The following is an 18,885-nucleotide window of genomic DNA, read 5'->3' as shown; positions in this document are numbered from 1 at the left end:
ATATATACAATGATCTGTAAGCAAGCAAAAATACACAAGTTCAGACTGATTTACAATGGTGTCAGTGTAGTTTAAAGGTCAGTCTGTTACTGTATTACTAGTTTACGACAGGACCATGGAGGTGGATGGGGGCCTTGAACGCAGCACTTCCTGCACACAGCCTCCCTCCTGCTGGTGAACAACACGGTGTCAGCCTCCAGATTGTGTGCAGGCTATGTGTGGTTAGCTCGGCAGCTAGCTGCAGCTCCCTCAGGCCACAGCGGCCGGTGTTCGGTGCAGCATCCCCGGCTCCCCAGCTTCTTCCAGCCATGGCGTTGGTAACCCTGCAGCGGTCCCCGACCCCGAGTGCTGCTTCCACAGCCAGCACGGCAACCACGACGGCGGGGGAGGTCAGTCTGGGACCTGGGGGGGTTAAAGTGATGCTCCTGTGTCTAGTCTGTCGGCGAGGATGGGGGAAGGGGGGGGATGCTGCTGGAGAGAGGCCCGCTGATTGATGCTACGTTAGCATCATAGTTAACGGGCTATGCTAGGCGGTTAGCTTTCGGTAGTTCTCAAGTGCTGCTTATTTATAGATATAAATGGCTTATACTGTTCAGTACGAAATCATGTCATTATATTAAACTATAAAAAAGCCAGCGTGTGTGTTAAATTTATTAGTTTTATTTTAAAATGGCCAACGTTAGCTTACTTATAAGTGTCTTATTGATGCAAGTTGTAGCTAACAAACTAAGTTTAGCTGTTTTATTATGCAACTGTCCGACGTTAAGGGTTTTTATTTACATCCGTTTTCTTTCTCAAATCAACGACAGGATGTTGTTTTACACGGGGAATTATGATTGTATTATCTGCTGATGTTAAAAGACGAGTTTGCTGCTCTTGCAGCCAAACTTAGCTGTAAAATCTCTAACAAACATCAAATTAGAAGCACAATATAATTTATTAACAGAATATCTAGGTATAAGTTTCTATCAGCATTGGCTGTTCTCTTCTTAAAGACAAATCGATAGTCTGGCTGACAAATGTTCATAATGGGTTAAAAAGACAAGAATTGCTCTTAATTGGCAACATTATTAAAGGGGCATAATGTAAATGTCTTTTTCTGGTCACTGACATTGAAAAAGATGATACTATTAAACCATATTACACATATCTTTCTCAGTCTCTTTTACTATTTCAATGCATTCAGTCACCAGATGGAGGCACTACTAACCAGCTGCAGTCGGATGAGCTCACCTTGTTCTGTTTTACATACAACCAGATAAATCAAAGCTGATGTCTGCATTTGTTTTGTTTGCACTTATTTTTATTTAGAAATGTAATTGCAACATTGTGTTTGTGTTGGAGAATGGCAAAAATAGTTGATTTTAACAGCTTGTAAAGCTTTTGCATCACTCAAATGCCATACGTTGTAACTTGTTATAAATAGGGTTCATCTTGTACAGTATATTGTTTTGTTTTATCCCGGAACGACATTGTTGATTTGAGTTTTGCATCCAGTTTTGATAGGAAAAGCTAACTGAAGTCTGCTGCAGCTATGATGTCATCTGCTCCTGAGGGGTGGGAGGATGGGAGGGGTAGTGTAGGGGAAAAAGAGCTTAGGTAAATAGGCATGAAGAGGATGCAGGAATGTTGCATTGAGTCTGGATTATTTAACTATATTGCAGAAATGCGCTAAGTATTGCATTGTTTTCTGGCCATAATACCTAGTCTTTCTCAGTAAATCTAAAAAAAAATGCCATTTCTGGACTATTATTTTTTTCCTGCTGAGTAATCATCAGCAGCGGGTCACCAAAAATAGAAAATAATCTCTTGAAGCGTATCGTTTGTTTCTAGTGCTAGTTGTCGTGACACCCTCCAATTCAGTCATCGTGTGCCAGGTATTATTTAAGTGACCTACCTAAAATGGTAGGTCGATGGTAGGTAGATGGGAGACTGACGAAGTGAAGACTTAACACAATCTGCTGGCGCCTTAGATAAATAACGTTATTAATTTGTGTATTTGAATGTTTCTGACAGTGCCCTGAGACGACTTCTGTTGTGACTTGACGTTATAGAAATAAACTGAATTGAATTGCAGTCACACACACCCACCCCTCCACCCCACACTGTTTTGCAGATACAGGATTACCGTATTTTCCAGCGTATAAATCACTTTTTTTCTTCATAGATTTATCAGTCCTGCGACTTGTATGCGTTTTTTTAATATATTCATAACGCAATTTTTGACTGACGCTTTAAATTTCTAAGAACTGCAACAGCAAGTCCTCCCATGTGCGCTCACTTCACTCAGCTGGTGGATGGATGGATGGATGGATGGATGCTTGCCACCCAAGCGAAATGAAGCTGTTTTGACCTAGAAAACTTAAACTGCTATAATGTCAAGCAAACAAATAATTGTTTTTAAGTGTTAATCTTGTTAAATTTCTAAGAACTGCAACAGCGAGTCCTCCCGTGCGTGCTCGCTTCGTTCAGCTGGTGCAGGCGGAAGAACGCTGGAGAGCTAGCGGCTCTGGACGCGATAGATGGATGGCGCCGCGTCGTCCAGCCGAAATGAAGCTGTTTTGACCTTTAAATAGACGCATAATAAACATGACGGGTCAGCGGTAACACATAATCAATGCGACTTATACGCCGAAGCAACTTATGTATGTTTTTTCCTCTTCATGACGCTTTTTTGACTGATGTGATTTAGACTTTGGAGCGACTTATACGCCAGAAAATACGGTACTTTATTTTGCTAAAAGAAAAAAAAACATTAATACATACCATGGACATACATTTAGATCTTCTTGAAAAAACATTGAAGTGAATGTTTTAAGAAAGTACAGGAGGGTTTTTGGTTGCTGCGGCTGCTGTTAAATGAAGTAAAACACACCTGTATTTTTCATACCAACTTTGGAATGTGCTTGCAGCATCATGTTTAACAGATGTCAGAATAAAACACCAGTTCATCTCAATTGGAAATAACTGTACATGTTTCTCTCAACACCTGCGTTGAACTATATGTTCTTAACCCAACAGTCCCTTGTGTTGAAACAAAATGAGCTCATTTGTACTAATGTCAACAGCTTCTCTCAGTCAGCTTGAAGAAGTGCAAATATATCAAGTTTGGTTTGCTCTTATAACATGACTAGAGCTTTGGCACAGATCATTTATTTACAAGAGTTGCAACAGTGTTACTTTCACGTTTCAACCTTTAGAGGTCAAGCAACACTGGGATTTTGTATCTCAGTTTTTACACTCACAGTCTGAAGGAGTTATGTAATTCATTTTTGTAGAACAGGAAGAATACCTTATGAAATTCTATATCCCAGCACCCCCATTGCTGTGAGTTTCCTTGTGATATCAGTTTTTGTGACATGAAAATAAAAAAGGCTGGAACATCTGTTACCTGCCAGGCTGGGAGTGTTTATTAGTAATGCAATCAGATTTGTTTCCAGTGTGGCCTTACTTATTTCACATTCTCTGTTTTGCAGGATTTTGGGAGTGAAGATGAACGGCGGATAAATCAGAGGTATGTTTATATACAAGTCGAGTTTTGCCCATCAGTCGCATGGTGCACGTAGCAAAACAACGCTCGGTGTATGAACAGGTGGTTTCGTCAACCAACCGCCTGAATCTGCCTTTGACTCATGCCTTGACATCTTGAGTGGCGGCAGACATGCTGGCATCAACAAACGAGAGGTGTCATCGAACACCTGTTTGTCATGTTGGTACAGTTTTTTGTAATGACTGAAAACTGGTTAAAAAAACATGCAAAAACATTCAGGCGTCCCTCAAGTAATAAGTTGAACAGTTAATTTCCTATCTGTTGAACTGCTTGGCTTTTCCACACACCTTGTATTTAGCTTTTTAACAAATTGGATTTGTGATACAAACAATAACTTTGACAACGGGATGTTTTGACATGTACTGAGTGTCATGTTGCTTTCATTGGGAACATTTGGGCGTCTTTTTATGAAGGTTCTGATGGCGAGTAGAGTAGCAGCAGAATCGTAAAGCAGAGACTGATCTCTTTACATAAAGTCTATGTGTAGCCACTGTTTTATCAGAGATGTGCATGAAAATAAAAAAAGTGCACATACTCTACACGTACAAGGAAATGGTAAAGAAGTCACAACACAATTTTCTATGTTAAAGTTTTGACTCAACATAGATTGCTCCAAGTAAGAATTAAGTTTGAACTACTTTAACATGTTATTTTGCTTTTATTTCATATGCTAGAAGAAAAAGGCACAAGTTAAGCACTCAAACTATAACTTATAATTTCTATATCTCAATTACAGTTTAGTTTGGGGACATAGATGATGATCTCCAAATAATAATTCTGGTATTGTGTTTGAAATCAGTGTTGTTTTGCTCCTCTGTGTCTGATCTGCTTATCATACCTGTGTATGAATGTCTCGGTGCTCATAACCTGTAGGCTTAGGATGCAGCGTGTCTCCAGTGGCTGTTGACTCATCCATGGTGTTTTTCCATCACTACGACACACACAACTTCATTGTTGCTTTCTTTGCAACACAGAGGTGCAGAACTGTGATTAGTGTATGTACAGTACAGTAGCACAGCTCTGCTACACAGCTGCATGTTACAGTAATGCAGAAACACAGAGATAAAACATCAGAGCAGAAACGAGGCAGAGCAGTTACTGGAGAAGAACAAGGTTAAATGATTCATACATTTTTTTATGACAAAGTACAATTTCATGATTTCATGTATTTGCTCTAATGTGGCATGTTTTTCTTCCTGTGTTCAAACCAAATATATTCCAACACCAGAACTGAGGTATGAAGCCAATTGGACCTATATAAACATACATACTGTTGGGAGTTAAATATGACATGAATGTGTTATGGATATAGAAAGCATTTTATCCCCCCCAAAAGGCAAGACACAACCAGGTACACAACTGCAGTGGAGCAACCAGAAAGAGAGAGAGATTTCATTTCCGTTCAGATCAGGTTTTTACAATAGCTTGTGAACACAAAACTTACTTGTCAAGATGATCTGATGATAACAGGACCAGCTTTATGTGTCAATCCTTTTGATGGAGTTCTTTGTTCTTTTGGGTTGTTTTTTTTTATCAGTTAAGAATCTGCTGTGCGGGGTTTACATGTTGATTGCAGAAGCCTTTTTTTTTTTTTTTTCTAAATATATTTGAATTACGTGAAGCATAAAAGAATCAAACCACTGTTTCTGACCACCATGTATGGCCTACTAACTATCCGGTTTGATTTCTGATATGCAGCAGCCATGCCATATCCTCAAGCAATGCGGGATCTTTGCTCGATGCGAGTCCCGGCTTGCTTCTAGATGTCTTTCATTTCTTGAAGAGCCCATGGGCCTCATTATGCAATCAAACTATGAGTAAATTTGTTTTTATGGCATAGATGCATTAAGTAGTGTTTTATTTGACAGATTTATCAGGGTGAACGTATCTGGTACACCAGCTGAAAGCTTACATCTGTTGATGGACAACTGAAAATTTGCCAAATTGGAATATTTGCACTTGCTGTTCCTTGCTGGTGTTAATAATGATGAAAGTCCAAATAGTTGACGAAGACTAACATAAATATTATGCTAGTCTGTGGCAAAAAGCCAAACAATGATTTCATTTCACTACCTTGTCTGCAAAAGAACTGGGCATTGGATTTAATTTAGAAACATTTTGATTAATGGGAGTGGTAATTTAGTGTTCAGAGGGTCAGATTGTTACAGAAATGTCACAAAATACACCTTCGTATGGTACAGATTGTTTTTATGTCTAGTCAACTTTATTTTCAAGACGTTTATGCTTTCACAACACTCTGGTTTTCAGTGCTTAAATGGCACATAGAAGAAACATGGGCTGGAACAGAAGTGCCACATCTCAGTCTTTCACGTGTACTTTTTTCCATCAGTACAATTGTGTCATTTATTTTATTTTATTTACTTTGGCCCTCTCTGATACTTGAGAAGATTTCCTTCTTCTTGTGCTCCTCCTTCTATTTACCCTGTTCACAGGGGGGAAATGCCAGTATTATGCAACAGACAACCCCAAGAGAAAGTTTTTTTCCTTGTACTGGTGTCTGGAACACACTCCAAAGACCATGACTAAAAACGACTGGTAAAAGGCTCTTTGTATCCTGTTTGTAGGGTAACTTGGAGCAGCTTTCTTTCATACCTGTTCATGCAGTGAGTCAAGAGCTGTAGCTTAGAAGACATCTGGCCTCTTTTACTCCATTTATCCAGCTCCTCACAATGCTACAAATCAAACCACCATCCCTCTGTGATGTGCCGTCATCTATACCAAATGCTTTTAAAGCTTGACCTCAGATTCAGAGAGTTCTCCTTCATCACCTTTATGTCTCTGGTCTTTCTGCCTCAGACAAATAAAACTGTCCAGAGCTCCATATGGACTGTCAGCGAGCCTATAACAGTTTGTGAGATACTGCCAGTGACCATCAAATACTGTCCTATTGCCGTTTGGTTTTTCTGTGAGTCAGTGGTCATCAAATTCACCCAGTTCAACAGAAGATTCATTGTTTATGTGTGGAGATTTCAATAATTTGTGTCAGGGGAAAAAACAAACAAACCATTAAATAAATAAACAAGCAAACAATAAAGCAAATGTTTAATTTGTCTCTAGGCTTCAAAGCATGTGGAGTTCTCAGCTGTTTTTGTGTGCTCAATTTTAGAGATGCACCGATCCGATACCAACGTCGCCATCGATCCCGGTATCGAAAACAACTGCTGGATCGTATCGGTGACAATGTGACCGATCCATGACTGGGCAGATCTATTCACTCTAATTCTATGCTTTTTGCTCCGAGTGACGCCACGCGCTAGCGAATTCGCCGCACAGATTGTTTTCAAAATGGATCGAGCGAAAGGATCAGCCATATGGAACTATTTCACACTACCTCAGCCAACACATTCGACAGCTATGTGCAATACGTGCGCAGCGACGGTTCCAAGGAGTGGCACTAAAACTTCTAGTTATAACACTACCAACTTTAATCAAGCATCTCCAGAGATTTCACCCTAAAGAGCACGCTGAGTTTGTTGAACAGAATTCAGCACTGTTTTGCTGTATCAGATCGGTATCGGTTCAGTATTTACCGATACCAAACCTCGGATATCGGTATCGGAAGTGAAAAAAGTAGATTGGTGCATCCCTACTCTATTTGCACAATTATATCTCATTTTGTTTTATGCTTTTTTTTCTACTGTACATAGAATATTTCTTGGTGGTGTACAGGGTTTAAAAAAAGGTATGTCCTTTGTAACCTGCTATAATCCCAAGTAATCTGACTGTGTTCGATAGGGATGCATGTGAGTGAATGACGGCTAGCACCGGCCACTTGAAGCAAAAACACAAGATAATCCCTCCCTTATAAGCCTGCATATAATGAGATTGGGGAGTTTTGGGACTGTGCCAGTTCTTCGTGCTGCCAGTTCCACCTGTGCTTTGCTTATGTGTTGAATCTGTGGAGGCTCTACCCTGGTGTGTTTGTTTGATCAAAACTTTGTTTACCCAAACATTTCTGCTTTTTTAATGCAGAGGAAAATAGACTTTCCCATTTGTTTTAAGAGTTTGTTTCAGGATCACAAGGTCTTTGGGAAGAACATTTAGCACTGACTTAAGAGGAAACTCGTTCTTCACTTTGTATTGACCCGACTTGAAGTTTAAGGGGAGTACTGAAGGGAGTTCATGCTGAAAGGAGACATCCACCTCTCAGATTATGACTGACTCGCTAGATTCTTGTCTGCAGACAACTGTCGTTATTCTAATGGATCGTCACGGACGAAACAGATGGAAGGACTTGGGAGTCTGGTTGTGTGTGCCTGAGGCTGTGGGTGGAAGCTGCAGTGTACCCCTGCAGGAGGAGGCAGACTCTTAAGTGGAGACGCTCAGATGAGGGAGGAGGAAGGAGTGGCCTCTAAACTGACGGCACTTCTCCAGAGCCTTACAGATCAGTGCAAACTGTCTGTCACTCAAAAGGACAAAACCGAAGCCACAGTTTCTTTTTTCTTCATGATGGAGAACAGCTAGCTTGCACCGGACGGGCCTGTGTTTCATTCCAGTCAACAGGATGCATCTGGTCATAGAACCCATTCAGAAGGCCGTGATGAAGATGCTACCTTATTTTGTGGAAAATGCAGTGTTGACCCAAAGAGAGATCAACCGCATGTGAGTTTCACTGACTTCTCTTGAACTTAACAAGCTGCCTCACTGTTGACATCTTTAAAAATACCCAGATTTTTAACTGTTTTAGGAGCAAGTTTTAATTTATTATTTACTCTAATCCAGTGACTCGTCATACGAGGAATAATGTCATTCTTCCTGTCTATGTTTAAACAGATGTAGGTGCATTTGTAGTTTTCTGCTAAAGTTCGTTCTGAGTTGTCTTGCTTTGATTCAAGACATATTTTTAGCTCTAACATTGTGGAGAAGCTGATAGCAGGGTGCTGCAGCGAAGGAAAGAGCTGAGCTGTGGATGTTTAGTTACGGTGTCATAGTTAAGGCAGCTCTTGATTTACACGTGAGAACAAGTTTCACACGTCTACCGGTTTAAATAAATTCACTTTTGATGGGTTTGTACAGAGTGCTGAGGAGGAATGAGTCGGCTTTCCCTTTTGTCTTATATCTTTTATAATCTCCTGGAAGTTTGACCCTTCTTGAAACTTTATCAAACAGCAAAAAAGTGTGAAAATATAAAACAAAAGCTCTTTTTAAAAAGTATCCACCCCCATTCTTGTCACTAACTTTTTTTTTTATTTATTTTTTTTTGCATGGCTGGGGGCAGTCAGAATTTATTGTGAAGTGTACAAAATAATACATTGTTCCCACAATTGTTAGTTTTGTTCAGGCCTTTTTTTTTTAACTAAATGGGTTTTAAAAGTCCAACCCAATAGAGCAAAATGGAGCAGTTTGATGAGGATTTTATTTAAAACCAAAAACGTGTACCGGTAATCAGGTTTTTTTCTACATATATGGGGTAAATCAACTCAACACTTTGAATTTTGTCTCTCTGAAATCAATAATATGCTTCTTTCTTTCTTTATTTACTGAAACAAGTACTTTGTTCACATGAAGCAGCAATGTCTCACTTCATCAATACACTGTTGTCATGATAGCTGAATGAAGAGACAACTTTGTCTTTTGTGGATTCAGGACTTTTTTCATTCTGTCACTCATCACTTCTGTACTTTCCTAATGCTGACCTGGTTTACCAGATTGCAGACACAGAATACCTGTTGCATGTGTTCCACCCTGCTGTCAGGTAGATTTAGGAAGGTGTTCCCATTGTTCTTCAATGAAACAGAATGATTGAATTCAGCCTGAAGGAAACACTCTACTTATTTTTTTAATAGCATTTCCTTGAATATGTTATGTTTACAGTTTTGAAGCCTAACCTGATCATGTTCCGACTTTTACAACTATATATAAATTAGTTAATGCTGTTTTAAGTGTCAAAGCTATAGGTAAGCTTCACAAAGAGCTGGCGTTTGATCAGCTACATCGGTTTATGATGCATTCTTGCAAGATAGCAAAGATCTGACGAGTTAAACCTGAGTGGAGCCAACGCAGCAGATAAGACATAGATAAACATTTGAGCTCACAACTTGAATTCTGGCATCTGCACGATGAGATCTGCCTCTGTAACGTGGCAGCTTGGCTTCTCTTCTGAGCTGTGGAGTTAATTCACCAGAAGGGGACATCAGTGATTTATAGTCATTTCATTGGTTCCTTGTAACCGAACTGTTTTCTTCTGTTGAGGCTGTTTTTCCCCCCTTGTATCTTAATGTTAGGTTTATTTTGTTAGCCAAACTAACTAGAGTGATTGTGCTGAGCTGTTCCTCTGTAGAATGGTGTCTGATATACAGTGTCTGTTTCAACCACTGCAACTTTTCTCTCGTTTCTTTGCAGCCTGAGTGAGAGTTTCTTTATGGTGAAGGGTGCTGCCCTCTTCTTGCAGCAGGGAAGCAGTCAACAGGGCCCAAAAGCACATCCTCCTCACAAACATGCAGGTGAGAGTCACAAAGCACAATACACGATTTATCATCTTGTATCGAGTGGTGCTGTTGTAAAATACGGTTAGTTGCTGTAACACTGCAGCAGATGTTTATAACTGGGGTGAGCAGGCTGTGTCGTTGGTGAGCACGTTCCAGACCTGTAGCTTAGGCAGATTAGGGCTTAAATCCAGCATATGGTGGCCCTCTGAGCAAAACTTCTGTTGATGATTAAAGGAGGGCCTTACTAATTGTACAGCCTCACATGTGCTCGCAACTTTACAAGTTATAGGACTATTCTCAGCAGTTTGTAAATATGTGAATCAATTGGCCATGACCAAACTACATTTGTATTGTGTTTAGTTGGCCTTAAAGTTTTATTGCAGAAACTTAGAATTCACTAAATTGCTCATCACATTGTTCATACCTTTGGTATTCTTCTGCAACAGCCCCTTCAGTTTTTGCAAACTTTAAAGTAAGCAACCTGCTTTGCAGTGGCAACATGACAGGTTGGGCTGAACTTCCTCATTAATCAAACTCTTATTTATTTATTTATTTTTCCTAATGACATTGTTCAAAGCCACAATAGTTGCTTTTAAGCTTCAAGGCTGGCTGTGGAGTCCAGTTGCATGATGAGGTTTCACCATCGGCAAACAACTAAGCTGCTGCCAAGTCATTTGGCAACTTGTGGCAGCGACTGGCAGCTTCGTCCATTTTTGCTGGCCATTTTGTCAGGTACCTCACATATTTGCCAGTCGTACTTCGTCGTCAGGAGTGTTTGCCTGGGGAAATAGCTGTGTCATTTCCCAGTAACTGTGGGATATGCCCCAGTACTAAGAGACGGTGAGGCTGACTCATACAAAGTTCTTGATAAAGGCATTCTTATTCTAAAAGCTATTGCCTCACCATCAGTGACTTAAAGTTTATTGTTAGAAAGAGACTTCTTCATGTTCTGCAGAAGCCTGTTAATCACCCTGTGATTTAAATGAGGTGTGTTGAACGGAGAATCATCTCAAACATGCAGGATAGTGGCCCTCGAGGATCAGAACTGAACCCCCAATCTAAATGCTTTTTATTTTTACTTTCATTGATGATAAATGTTCACATTTTATGTAAAATAAATAAATAAGAAAATAAGCTCAATCATCCAGGTAAATAAATCACAAAAAAGTTATTAGAGTGAAACATGTTTTAACGGACCATATTTGCTGTGCTGTAATGGCTTTAATTTGTGTTTATTAGCTTGGGATTATTTTGCATTAATCATGTTTTATTGTGTACCACCTATCTGTGCATACTGAGATAAATACTGGAGAGGACAGGCATTCCTCCAGGTGCTTATAATCTATAAACCGACTAAGTTTGGGGTCAGTCTCAACTACTAAGTCACCAAATCTTAGCTCACTCGATTTCAAATTGAGATTGTTTGTTGTGGCCATTTTGAATTAGGTCAATTCCACAAGTTAATGAGTTATAGATGCACCGGTACATTGAATATTATTTTGTAAAAGTTTAATTAAAATCCAGTGAATCATGAGACATTTTGCTAACTGTACAGACAAACACACACACGCAGGCAAAAAACAGTAATTTCTGTTCCGTCCTTGCAGCTGTTCATCCACAATCGGCGTCTTACAGTTTGTCTTGTTCCCTGGTTGTGACATTATTCGTAATAAATGCCTCACTTTAAGCTGTTTGTGTTGCTGCTAGTCCATCTCTAACAAACAAACCACCATCTTCCTCAACAGGTGACTTACCTCAACACCTGCAGGTGATGATAAACATTCTCCGCTCGGAAGACAGAATCAAACTGGTAAGAGACGTCATGTAGATGCATCAAAACAAAAAGGAACACAATTTTTGTCTGAAAGCCTGATTCAATGAAACCCTCCAAAATAGTATGTTTGCTTACTCTAACAATTTGATTTGTAAAGGTTTGAACATTAAGAACGCAAAATGTGTTATGTTTGTGGTATGTTTTTTTTTAATGATTTTAAAAATATATTTATATCCACCAACATTTGGCTCCTGTGTACCTAAATGATATTCAGTTACACTGTCACACGACGGGTTTTCGTTATGTTTTCTTTGCACATGTAGCTGTGAAAACTTTTTGGAAACGGGTCTCTCAATATTGAAGCTTAAACTGGAATTGTTTTGCTTTAGCATTAGCTGTTAGATTAAAGTTGGAGTTTTGTGTTTGCATGAAGTGTAGACTGTATTGGTTTATTTTAAATTTAAATCATTATATCGAACTTCTTCAGTTAATATCACAGTATTGATGTTTATTATATATTTGTTGTGCAGTGTTAAAGGGCAGTCCTTAAAACTGTCAACACCTCTGAGTTCATGTTTCCACTGTGCAGGCGGTACGTCTGGAAAGTGGATGGTCGGATCGTGTGCGGTACATGGTCGTGGTGTATACCAGCGGGCGACAGGATACGGAGGAGAATATTCTTTTAGGAATTGACTTCACCAACAAAGACTGGTACAAAGCCAATCAATGGGATTCCACTAAATATTTATCAACTTTGTAGAAACAAGCTAATTTTGTGTCTGCCTCAAGTTTAAAGAGTGTATATTTACTTGTGTCCTGAAGATCGAATGTTCATTGGGCTGTAATTAGTACAGGAATTTTAAGAAATACTTACCGGTGCCGTCTAAAAGAATTAGGGATGCATAATATTGGATTTTTGGCCAATATGCTGATATGTTAAAACTTATTTGGCAAATAACCGATACCAATACCGATACTTTTCCCCCCTAGACCGACTTTCAGAGACTACATAGCTTTCTCTGCTATGGAATTAAAATACTATATTATTCTGCATGGTCTTTGTTAATTTGGCCTGCTACCAAATACAGATGCCAAAAAAGGGGCTGAAAATGATGTAAACTATATAAATACATTATATATAAGAAACAGCACCTTTTATATCTGAGTTATTTTGATGGAATGCCTGATGTCCGATATTTAATTTTATTGCTAATATCGGCCGATACCATGTCGATAATATCGTGCATCCCTACAAAGAAAAATATAAGTTAACCATTAGAAAACTTTTGTGGGAGATTTTGCTTTTGTCATTTAGCTTCTGTAAAGAATACTTTTTATCTTGCCACATATATAACTTCTTATTAATTTATATTTTGTCTTTTTGTCTGGTTTTACTTTACCCCGCCAGTAAAAGCTGTTCAATCGGCATGGTGCTACCTCTGTGGAGCGATACAAAGATACATCTGGATGGAGACGGGTGAGCTCCCTTCAGTTTTTGTGACCCCGTGATAAGGACAGGGAACACAGCTGCAACTCTGTTTGTCACATTTTTACCCAATGCTGCATCAGTTCCTTACATTTGATATGAGCTCAATCTACGCAAAGCTGCAGCGGTCTCCGGCTCAGGGACTGACCCATCTGTTTTGTCTGCCCCTCAGGGGTTTTACGGTGAACACAGCAGGTCGGACTCATGTCTTCAAGCCCGTGTCGGTGCAGGCAATGTGGTGAGTAATAACTTCTTGAGTCACAGTGGCTGTCTACAACAGTTTGGTAATAATAGAACTGCTTGGTAAGTCCCCTTAATAAGCTGTGTGCTGCAGTGATGCAGGCTGAAGCAGTGCTGAATCATTGTTGCCACCTGCTGGCTGCACAGACTTTGCACTAAGTCAGACTAAATGATTGAATACATCAATTTGATTGTTTCACTGTTGTTGTCAGGAATGTCTAATATATTTTTTTCTTATCTACAACATTCTAGGTCAGCCTTGCAGGTGCTGCACAAAGCTTGTGAGGTGTCACGAAGGTTTAACTACTTCCCTGGAGGAATGGCCCTTACCTGGGTAGGCTACTATGAGAGCTGCATCACTTCAGATCAGAGCTGCATCAACGAGTGGAACGCCATGAAAGACTTGGAGACCACACGACCTGACTCACCCACCATGTTTGTCGACAAGTAAATAAACACTCTTCAATTTAGAAACGACTCTTTAAGTGAAAACTGAAACTCCTCTTGTATGCTTGTGTCGATGATTGAATTTTATTCACAATATTTATTTTTGCTAGGCCTTCAGAAAGAGAAAGGACAGAGTGCCTTATTAAAACCAAACTCCGAAGCATCATGACATCCCAAGATCTTGAGAATGTCACCTGCAAACAGGTAAATGTGTTAACAAACAGAAAAAAACAGCTGCTTATGTTTAAGTTAAATTTCCTGATGCTGCATTCATGTTTCCCTCTTTAATTATAAAGACATAAGTCATTTTATTTATACCCATCTGTCTTAAATGCATTTACAATTGTTGCTATTTTCAAACAAAAGGTTAGCTATGCCTGGAACATGTCTACATCTAGTTTTTTGTAACAAAACAGCACATATAGGGCATTATAAAAGCCACTTTGGATTTCAAATGTTATTTTTTTGTGGATTTGCAGTATTCTTATTAGGCTCATTGTTACTGTATGTCACTGAAGCTTGTCTTTCAGTTGTAACAGATATTTGGATATTATTGGTCTGGCGTAATGCTTCTGGGGAAACAGGCTGCTGCACAACCAAGAAAAGAACATTTCTGCTCTCACATTTACACAAAGGAAAAATGTGCTTAATCTGATTATTGTGCACAAAGAGCAGAATAGTTACCTGTTCTGCATTTGTTTCTTGCAAGTTTTTATCCACAAGTTCCAATTAGACATTGAGTTTGTGGTGAAAACTTTTGGTAAGTTTGGCCTTTTTAGCCAGCAGACCTTCAGTTTTATCTGAAAAGTTTCTTCTTTGAAATTTTGTTTTGACTCCCACAGTTCCTGAATGACTATTTATACAGGTCAAATTGTAAACTTTCATCACTTTGAAATCTAGCTGTAGCCTTCAAAAAGACTTCATGAGATGATCAGTAGCTTGTTAACATCTGGACAAAATGTTGATTTAATGTCCGTTTGTTGTAAAGCCACCCATACAGAAATCAATGTTTATCTTTTCTGTCAGATCCGCACAGAGCTGGAGCAGCACATGAACTGCAACCTGAAGGAGTACAAAGAGTTCATTGACAATGAGATGCTGCTGATCCTTGGCCAGATGGACAAAGCCACTCTCATTTTTGACTATGTCTACCTGGTGGGCAAACTCAAATCATCTCCTACATTAACAAAAACTGTCTGCTGTATTTACTGATGTTAACAACTGGGATAAAACATTTCATTTTCATTCCAAATGTTTAATAACATTTCAGTGAAATAATTGTTCTGAAGAAAGATCAGCTCTAAAAAAAATCTCCTTTTTGTTTAAGGGATCTGAATGGAATGCATCTAATTTGGAGGAGCTTAAAGAGACAGGGTGACTTACTTTACATCATAAAGGGCTCCATACAAAACACATATTTTTATAATGATTCAAGCAACAAAAAATGTTGATGAGTCATTATGTATTTTTTCTCCAGGGTGGGCTACATCCTTAATGTTACCAGGGAAATAGACAACTTCTTTCCAGGGACTTTCTGTTATCACAATGTCCGCGTGTACGACGAAGAGGCCACCGACCTGCTGGCACACTGGAACGATACGTACAACTTCATCGTGAAAGCAAAGTGAGTCCTCAGTGGAACAAAATAGTTTAAATTCCCCACTTAATTACATTGATATTTCATCTCTAAGGAACTTTTCCTATCATAATGTTAAGATCTAATTTCCCACATTTGTTTTCGATTTTGGGAAAGAACAGAAAGAATACATAGAGGTGTTTGTCCAAAAAAACTGGTGATAAAAGTTGTTTTTAATTTTGCTGTTGTGACCCAGGATCCTAATTAGTGATCACATTGCAAAACAACATTGTCTTGAGGCTTTTTCCCCCTGGTATCAATTGAGCGTGTCAGTTTAAAATGCAATATTTGTGGAACAGTAAATGCAAAGAGCAGTAGCACGGTGTTCCAAACACATTCAAGTTTATTTTAGACACATTAGAGAGGCAGATACAGTTGTGCAGGAGTGACTGTTGCAAACCTCAATACAGATGATTATGTATTACATAAATGTTCAATTATTTTTATTTACAGAAAAAACAACTCAAAATGTCTTGTTCACTGCAAAATGGGCGTCAGTCGGTCTGCCTCCACTGTCATCGCTTATGCCATGAAGGAGTACGGCTGGTCGTTGGAGAAAGCTTATAACTTTGTGAAGCAGAAGAGGAACATCACTCGTCCCAACTCTGGTTTTATGAGACAGCTGGCAGAGTATGAGGGCATTTTAGATGCCAGGTACACTTTTTAACTTACACTTGTGTGAAGTGTTGTGAATTGGTCTTTTACATTGTGGATCAATTTATTTTCCCTGACTTCTCTCCTTCTTTACCCAATTTATGTCCTTTTTTCCAGCAAACAGCGGCACAACAAGCTGTGGCATCCAGACGCAGACTGTGAGATGACGGAGGGTCAGCTGGGTTTGTCTCAGTGTTGTGGAGAAGAAGGAGATCATCTGACTCTGGAGCCAGGAATGTCTCCCTGTTCTGAGGAGGTGCTATCTAATAAAGGAGCAGCATGCCCTTCCACATGCAGGACTGTTGCTCTGGACGTTGACCCAGCCTACAACAACTACTATTTCCGCCGACTCTCTGACTCAGCTCTGGACAGTGAACCATCAACACCAGTGCGTGGTCCACCCCTTATCGGCATGGAAAAGGTCTTCATAGAAATTGAAGATGTGGAACGAGATGCTCTGCTGGATGATGAGGCCTTTGATGGACGAGAAGGCCTTCCCTTACCCCACTTTGGGCTCACAGCAGAGGGGACCGCTGCACAGACCTGCAGGCGAGGCCCTGAGCCCCTGGAGGAGCTGCGTCTCAGGCTGGAGTTCAGCACCGTGGAGGAGGAGGATGAGGAGGATGTACAAAAGGAGGAAGCAGAGATGGAAGTTCTAATGCAGCCAGATGATGGAGGAGGTGGTGATGAAACACAGGATGTGGAAGTAGAGGGGGATGCAGAAGGTATTGGGATGGATCTGGCAACCCTTAATGAAAATTACAACAACAACAACCATTCGAGCACTCTACATAACAAATATGTAAGTTTAGGAGACACAGTCAGCCCACACTTTAAAATATAAATGATGCTAGTAGCTAAATAAGTTTTATTCATCTGGCAATTTTTTATGTTTTAGGAACTTGCTTCCTCCATCCTTCCAAGAGATGCTTCTGTGCAGTTTAAGTGTGATCAGAGAGATGATTCTTCAGACCCAGCTCTTTGCCTTAATCCCTGCTCTCCTCCTTTATTCCAAAGTGCTTCATTCCTACAATTTCATACTTGTGCTGAAGGTCTGCCGTGCCCTCGTGGCCCTTTGTATGAAAGTGCCAACTGTGCTGCCTGCCTACCCACTGCTTCACATGAAAAACAGCCAGGAGACTCGTTGCAGATAGTTCAGTCTGTGGACAATGGTGATTACTTAAAAGGTAACTCTGAGCTTGATGATAGTCAGTCTGCAGCTGCCTCAGAGCTTCTTCCTGAGCTGATGAGAGCAGATTTGGAGGAAGCGACACCTGCAGTGGCATGTTACATTGGCCAACAACAGGAGAGTCTTTCACAGCTGCATCGTTCTGGGCTGGTCCGACGTCGTGCAGAAAGGCTAGAGAGACTTTCAGGGTTATCTCAGCAAAGCTTGCAGTCTCTGAAGCCTTTTCATGCATGCCAAAGGTCCAAGAAGGGTTCCTCTCATAACGATGAGGAGTTCTCCAGCTTTCCAGGTGGTTTCACAAAATCTTCAACACCATGCCAAGTGCGGTTAGAACCTCTGATGGTGCCACTGACCAATGAAGCCTTGTTGGGGGTGGTGGGGTCTGGGCTGCTCACTCCTACCTCCTCACCTCATGGCTCCACCCTGACACGCAGCTCCAGCAGCGACAGCCTGCGCAGCTTCAGGGGGAAACCTGGCCTCGTGCGTCAGAGGGCGCAGGAAATTGAGACCCGCATGCGACTCGCGGGCCTCACGGTGCCCTCAAAACTTAAGAGGTCCAACTCACTGGCCAAGTTGGGCTGCCTTGACTTCTCCTCCGAGGACCTGTGTTCAGTCTGCTCTTCGGATGCGGAGACACTGCTGCTCCTTTCTCTGTCACCAGAAATAGATTCGGGCATGGAGTGGGACTCTCCCACCACCTCAATGTTGTACCGACCCGGCAATAACCTGCACACTCCAGAGCAAGCCCTTCCAGGTGAGCCCAGAAGCTGACAAATGACGTGAGATCCTACAAATTTAAATACTCCACTTACAGGTGCATCTCAAAAAATTAGAATATCGTGACAATGTTGTTGTTTTTTTGTCAACCATTTCTGAAAGTGAAACTCAGATATTCAAATTCTATTCAAATTTAAAAATACTTTATTAATCCCAGAGGGAAATTAAATGTTGTAACTCATCATACTGGATTCATTAAAGAGTTGTTCTAGATGCTGATGGCTGTGGACAGGAAGGAGCTCTTGTAGCGGTCTGTCTTACACCAGATCTGAAGAAGCCTCTGACTGAAGACACTTGTTGTATGACAGTCTGATGAAGAGGATGCTGAGGGTTGTCTATAATGTTCTTCATTTTATGAAGAATCCTTCTTTGTACAGTCATTTCCAAATGTTCAAGAGGAGTCCCCAGAACTGAGCCAGCCTTCTTTTTGAGCTTGTTGATCTTTTTTAAGTCCCTTGCTCTGGTGCTGATACCCCAGCAGATGATGGCAGAAGAGATAACACTGTACAGCAGACTTATAGAAGATATGCAGCATCTTGCTGCAAACACTGAAGGACTTCAGCTTCCTGAAGGAGCACAGTCTGCTCTGTTCCTTCTTGTAGACAGCTTCACTGTTGCAGCTCCAGTCCAGTCTGTTGTCCAGGTGAACCAGATATATAGATTCATTACATAGAGTGAAATCA

The 18,885-nt window shown here is 40.3% G+C and overlaps 1 protein-coding gene across 1 annotated transcript; it reads left to right on the top strand.

Moving 5' to 3' along the window:
• Positions 1-256: 256 nt before the first annotated feature.
• ssh1a (slingshot protein phosphatase 1a) lies at positions 257-18,196 on the top strand. Its single transcript, XM_037680422.1, has 16 exons — positions 257-389; positions 3,477-3,514; positions 9,914-10,014; positions 11,745-11,809; positions 12,363-12,484; positions 13,182-13,250; positions 13,432-13,497; positions 13,752-13,946; positions 14,057-14,150; positions 14,973-15,101; positions 15,274-15,320; positions 15,424-15,570; positions 16,036-16,236; positions 16,354-16,409; positions 16,443-17,056; positions 17,135-18,196. The coding sequence occupies exons 1-16, from the start codon at positions 309-311 to the stop codon at positions 18,194-18,196; spliced, it is 3,087 nt and encodes a 1,028-aa protein (XP_037536350.1). The 5' UTR covers positions 257-308.
• Positions 18,197-18,885: the final 689 nt, after the last annotated feature.

The sequence above is a fragment of the Nematolebias whitei genome, chromosome 8 (assembly GCF_014905685.2).
Source record: "Nematolebias whitei isolate Nwh7 chromosome 8, NemWhi1, whole genome shotgun sequence".
In the NCBI taxonomy this organism is placed as follows: Eukaryota; Metazoa; Chordata; class Actinopteri; order Cyprinodontiformes; family Rivulidae; genus Nematolebias; species Nematolebias whitei.
This window is presented reverse-complemented; position numbering and strand designations above follow the sequence as displayed.

Bases quoted from the DNA above. Each gene is read 5' to 3' on its own strand.
- ssh1a (XM_037680422.1), top strand. From the start codon at position 309: ATGGCGTTGGTAACCCTGCAGCGGTCCCCGACCCCGAGTGCTGCTTCC. The intron at 10,015-11,744 runs GTGAGAGTCACA...CTTCCTCAACAG, and splicing joins TCCTCCTCACAAACATGCAG to GTGACTTACCTCAACACCTG. The intron at 15,321-15,423 runs GTGACTTACTTT...TTTTTTCTCCAG, and splicing joins GAGGAGCTTAAAGAGACAGG to GGTGGGCTACATCCTTAATG.